This window comes from Pterocles gutturalis, unplaced genomic scaffold, assembly GCF_000699245.1.
Source record: "Pterocles gutturalis isolate BGI_N339 unplaced genomic scaffold, ASM69924v1 scaffold43894, whole genome shotgun sequence".
NCBI classification, from domain to species: Eukaryota; Metazoa; Chordata; class Aves; order Pterocliformes; family Pteroclidae; genus Pterocles; species Pterocles gutturalis.
In genome coordinates this window covers 2,034-7,150 of record NW_010137293.1, presented here as the reverse complement: position 1 = coordinate 7,150, position 5,117 = coordinate 2,034, and the positions used below count along the sequence as shown (strand labels likewise).

Genomic DNA, 5,117 nt, shown 5'->3' with positions numbered 1-5,117 from the left:
CCCGCCGGCACCACAGCCCGCTGCCGTGCGTGGGGAGCGCTGGGGGGTGGCAGGGGGGAGCTGGCTGGAGCAGGCGCATCGCAGGCAAGCTCATGCAGGGGTTAGTGCGACAGCCAGCCACCCCATCGGCCCACGCAGAGTACCTGGGAATAACCTACTTGGAAGTCTCAAATGCAGATAGGTCTTCTGCCCTGGGCTTGAGGCTAAACCAGCAAAATAAAATGAACAACAACAACAACAAAATAATAATCCTCTGTGATACGAGTAACAGCAGGTCATTTTGTGCAATCTGTACAGTCTGCCCGGAGCGCTGCAGCCGTCAGCAGCTGCCAGGTGGGGCAGAGGGCTGGTTCTAGGTCAGTATTGCTGAGCTGCTGTCCCATTGCCAGCGTCTTGCATTTTCCTTCCCAGCACAACTGCAAAGACAAAAGCGCTGCGGGTCTGCCGGTGACATGAACACAAGCGGTCTGTAATTTCCTTCTGATGTGCTCCACTAACAGACTATTATTTCAAAACCGTCGCTCCTGCAGCTGAGAGGCAGGACCCGGTTCCCTCCAGAAGGGAGGGGACAGGACAAGGCTCCAGTTTCGAAGGAGCGAGGGCTGGCTGCACAGCCCCAGTGACAGCGACGAGCCCTGGCAGCCACCGCAATCATCGCCTGGCCGCCGGCTTGAACTGAGACAAATGGGACCAGCAGCTCGCTATCAGCTCGTCTCTGTCAGAAGTGACAATTTAGCATTTTCTGTTTAAACTGAGGACTCTGAGCACGGAGACAAAACCTAACCAAACCTCCCGGGAGCAGAAATGCCTTCAGATTCTACGATGAGAAAAGGGCCTGTGAAGATTTTGATATTCTCTGCTCTGGTGGGACAGGAGGCTGAACAGCTCCGGGCTCACACAGGGAAACTGGGAAGCGAGACCCACTGGATCTATTTTCCTGCCCCAATTCAGCGATCACCAACTCCCAGCCATGACAGCCAGCATGAACCGATATTTTCCAACTCTTTCAGACCCAGCTCTCAGCTGGGAGTAGCAAAGAGAGGATTTGTTTCTAAAAGCTGGGGCTGTTGCCACAGCCTGCATCCCGTGCTGTGCAGATTCCCGAATCCTTCCTGAGGACAGCTGCCAGCAGAAAGCCAGCTGGGCAAAAGCCTCTGCAGGGTAAAAGCCTTTGCGGGCGAGTGGGGCTGAGCACCACGTCCCACCATACCAGTTACAGGTGTGCCCCCAGCCCCTGTCACACCGAGCCCAGCTACTAAGCAAAAGGAAAAGGACGGGATGGAAAAATAAAGAAGGGGGTTTGTTGTGACCATTCAGGTGTGACCCCCAGGCTAGCAGACTCAGCCAGCCTCATTTTTTGGTGAAGTTACTCATCCCAGCCGCACTCCTAGAGGGAGGTGGTTCCAGGGTGCGCAGCCCAGGGAGCAGACACCCCGCACACCCCGCTAGCGAAAGGCTTTGCCGTTAGTATTTGCAGCTGTGCTACAGGTTATTCGAGGACAGATTAAAATAAAGGACAAGGCTCCGGGCTTTTTCTACTGGGAGCCCGTAAGTCAGGAATATTTGTGCCCTTATCTACCAGCCACACTCCAGCCTGAGGGAACGGCTGCAGGTGGGGCTTTTCCTGTTCCTGGGGTCGCTGGGGTGGCAGAGCCCTTCTGACAGCATCCCTGTGCAGCTTTTGTTAGGGTTCAGCAAGACATTCCCACCTCCAGACCTTTGCATCCCTTCCCCTGCCCTGGTTGGGGCAAAAAAAAAACCCAGGAGCCCCCAGAAGGCAGAATTCCCTGCACCCTGGTTCAAAGCTAAGCAGCCGGGGAAGAAAGCCTAGATCAAAGAATTTTATTATAACAACTTGTGCAAAAGCTAACCCACACAGAAGGGTTATTTTGTTGGTTGTTTTTAAAGGATTTCATCAGGCAAGATACAAACTGGAGCCCTCCGATACCTTTTTAATAGTGTTGTGCTTGCTGTTGCCTCGGCTGGCGTTCTCGTTGTGCAATATATCCAGAGCCGTCTCTCTCTCCTTTAGCTTCAGCGCCTCGATTTCTGTCTTCAGCTCATTCAGCTGCTCCTGCAGGTGCTTGCTCTTCTCCATGTACTCCACCCTGGCACACACAACCCTGGCACACACAAAAAAGAATTCTGGGGTTAGCACTGGCCAGCTGCACGTGGTGACATGATACCGTGGCAGCCGGTAACGGAATTCTAGAAGAAAAATCCTTCTCTTCATCCTTTCTAGCGCATGGAACTGACAACAGGAGTTCACAGCACACAGTAAACTACTCCAAGCAATGATTTGATTGTTATTAAAGAGGACCCAGACGGTTGACCCAAGAACAAAGCTGCAAGTTATGTTACTGTAAAAAAATAAAGCCAAACTGGAGCTGCTGGATGGTGTTTGTGTCTCCCCATTTCCGAGCAAAGCTGCACCATGATGCAGGTTAACATCACACAGTTCCCGTCTGCCCGACTCCCCTGCTCCCTATCTCAAACCCAGCTCCCAAGCTCAACAGCACGAATTCTTCCAGGAAGGAAGGACCCTGATGTTCTGACTTCTTGTGGTTTAGAGGGATTTTAGCTTGTAAACTGTGCGGGAGCAAGCACAGCCCCCAAAATATCAGGTACCTTTTAGACACACAGCATCCCTGGGATAGAGAAAGGTCTCCCAAAAAAAGAAAGAAAGAAAAAAAACCCCAAACCCATTCTCAGGACACAGCCCTAACTGGAGAAAAAAAAAAAACAATCACACCATGCCAGCCTTGTACTTGTGATTAAACACAAGACCCAGGTCAGAGGACCAGCAGACTAACATGAACCTTTTCCGAGTGCCAAAATCGGTGGCGAGGTTTCTCTCGGCGCCGCGGAAGGCGCTCAGTCCCGGGGAAGGCAGCAGAAGCGCTGTTGCTCTCAGCTCTGCCTGCTCAGGAGGGTGGGCTGACCTAGTTAGCGCAACCCGGGTGCAGAACCGGGAATTATCCTGTTATTTGCAGCTTCTAGCTTTTTCCTTCTGGCTTTAGGGAATGTTTCTAACCTCTGCCTCTAGCACAGTGGTCTGTTATCTCCTACACGGGAGACAGGACTCAGCAGAGGCAAAATAAACCGTCCTCTGGGATCCTGGGGCATTTTATTCCAGCCCCAGGATGTTTTGGCCGGAGCACTACAGCACAGTCCTTCTAGCTTTGATCTCCCACCCAATCGACGAACAAAGCACATTATTCCTACAGAGATTAAAATCTGATCTGCTTTGATTTCTGCTAAATTTGTAATTTTGAAGGCTACACTTACACCCTCAGGAAAACACAAGATCAAAGCTCATCATCACATCCAAACTTGCTTGCGCACATTTTTTATATATAAACATGACACAGATTCCAAGAAAAAGGGGTTAAAGCCCTAATGCGGGCCCTCAGCACAGACAACAGCCAGCTTTGCGCTCTCTGGACACACTGCAAACGCACCAACGCCAGCCTGCAACAGCCCAGCACCAGCAGCACGACTGCTCTTAACTCCTTCTACCAACCGGGACAATCCCAGCCTAACCCGGAGCCGGGTTAACCGGCCGGAGAGGAACCGGAACTGGAGCAGCTCCCGTGCGAGGACAGGCTGAGAGAGTTGGGGGTGTGCAGCCTGGAGAAGAGAAGGCTCCGGGGAGACCTTCCAGCACCTCCCAGTGCTGAAAGGGGGCTACAGGAGAGATGGGGGGGCTCTGGGTCAGGGGGTGCAGGGACAGGACGAGGGGTGACAGCTTTAAGCTGAAAGAGGAGAGATGGAGATGAGATCTGGGGAAGAAATGTTTCCCTGTGCGGGGGTGAGGCAGTGGCCCAGGTTGCCCAGAGCAGCTGTGGATGCCCCATCCCTGGAGGGGTTCAAGGCCAGGCTGGATGAGGCTTTGGGCAACCTGGGCTGGTGGGAGGTGTCCCTGCCCATGGCAGGGGGTGGCACTGGGTGGGCTTGAAGGTCCCTTCCAACCCAAACCCTTCAGGGATTCTATGAACTGATGGGTGCTGGGCTCAGTGTGCTCAAACTCACCTTTAAGCAGGCTGGAGAGATGCATCGGTGACACCGGATCGTCACCCAGAGAAACGCTGAGCCCGCAGCTACATCATGCTCCGGGCAGAGCTACTAACAACCAACCCAAAAGCCTTCTCCGCCTTTCACCCCACACCAGTGCTCATCCAGAACATAAAAGTCCAGCTCAGCCCCAGTGCAGCCGCAGCGCAGACCCCAGCCCTGGCTGGACCGGACGCGCACCACGTACTTCTCTTTCTCGATCTCCATGGAAAGCCTCTTCATGTCCGTGTCCTTGAAGTCGAAGGCCAGGCTCTCGCTGATGAGGTTGAAGCTGGGCAGGTCGGCGGGCAGCGCTGTCGTACTGGAGTTCATGGGCTGCTGAAGGGAGGAGAACAAATGAATCACTTTTGGCTTCACTAGTGTTCCTACAGCAAATGTTCTGTAACGCAGAGGTAAAACCAGAGCAGCGCCGAAGCACGCAGCCCAAGGCGGTACTGACTAATGCTGTAATGAGTCCTGATCCGACCGTTTCATTCCAGCCCCGGGAAGGTTTGGCCGGAGCACTACGGCAGAGTCCCTCTAGCTTTGATCTGCCGCCCGATCAATGAGCAAAGCACACGGTTACTGCAGAGATTAAAGTCTGATCTGCTCTGATTTCTGCTAAATTTATCAATAATAATAATTTAGACTATTGATACAGCCCACTCTTCTTATCAATAACAATAATTCAGATCATTGCCACACAGGTAACAGCACACTCCTCTTGGAGCGGGGTGTATCCCACCCTGCTGAGCTGGAAGGATCCCGTTATTCCCATGGGGAAAGGGAAGGAACACCTCTATTCGTGACACAACACTACTCACAACCTCATTTTTCTGAACCAGCCTCAACCTTCCTGCAGAGCAGACTACGAGGCTCTTTTTCAGCCGGTGATCTTTTAACGCAGAGGATAGCACGTGCTCCAAAGCGCTGACGAAGCGGAGCAGCAAATACCCCAGTGTCCCCAGCACCGGAGCAGCCTGACGATCCCTTTGCTCCACTCCCCAGTTGCTCTTCAGTTCAGAGCTATCGCTCCTCTGGGACCCCGCTCTGTGCCATAGTAA

The 5,117-nt window shown here is 53.0% G+C and overlaps 1 protein-coding gene across 1 annotated transcript; it reads right to left on the bottom strand.

The window, feature by feature from the left end:
• Positions 1 to 1,787: 1,787 nt before the first annotated feature.
• On the bottom strand, positions 1,788 to 4,393 carry LOC104468445 (merlin-like). The gene is made up of 2 exons (XM_010082568.1): positions 4,262 to 4,393; positions 1,788 to 2,108 (listed from the first exon to the last, which is right to left on the bottom strand). Exons 1-2 carry the CDS (start codon positions 4,384 to 4,386, stop codon positions 1,916 to 1,918), a joined length of 318 nt encoding a protein of 105 aa, XP_010080870.1. The 5' UTR covers positions 4,387 to 4,393; the 3' UTR covers positions 1,788 to 1,915.
• Positions 4,394 to 5,117: the final 724 nt, after the last annotated feature.

Bases quoted from the DNA above. Each gene is read 5' to 3' on its own strand.
- LOC104468445 (XM_010082568.1), bottom strand. From the start codon at position 4,386: ATGAACTCCAGTACGACAGCGCTGCCCGCCGACCTGCCCAGCTTCAAC. The intron at 2,109-4,261 runs GTACGTGGTGCG...TGTGTGTGCCAG, and splicing joins ATGGAGATCGAGAAAGAGAA to GGTGGAGTACATGGAGAAGA.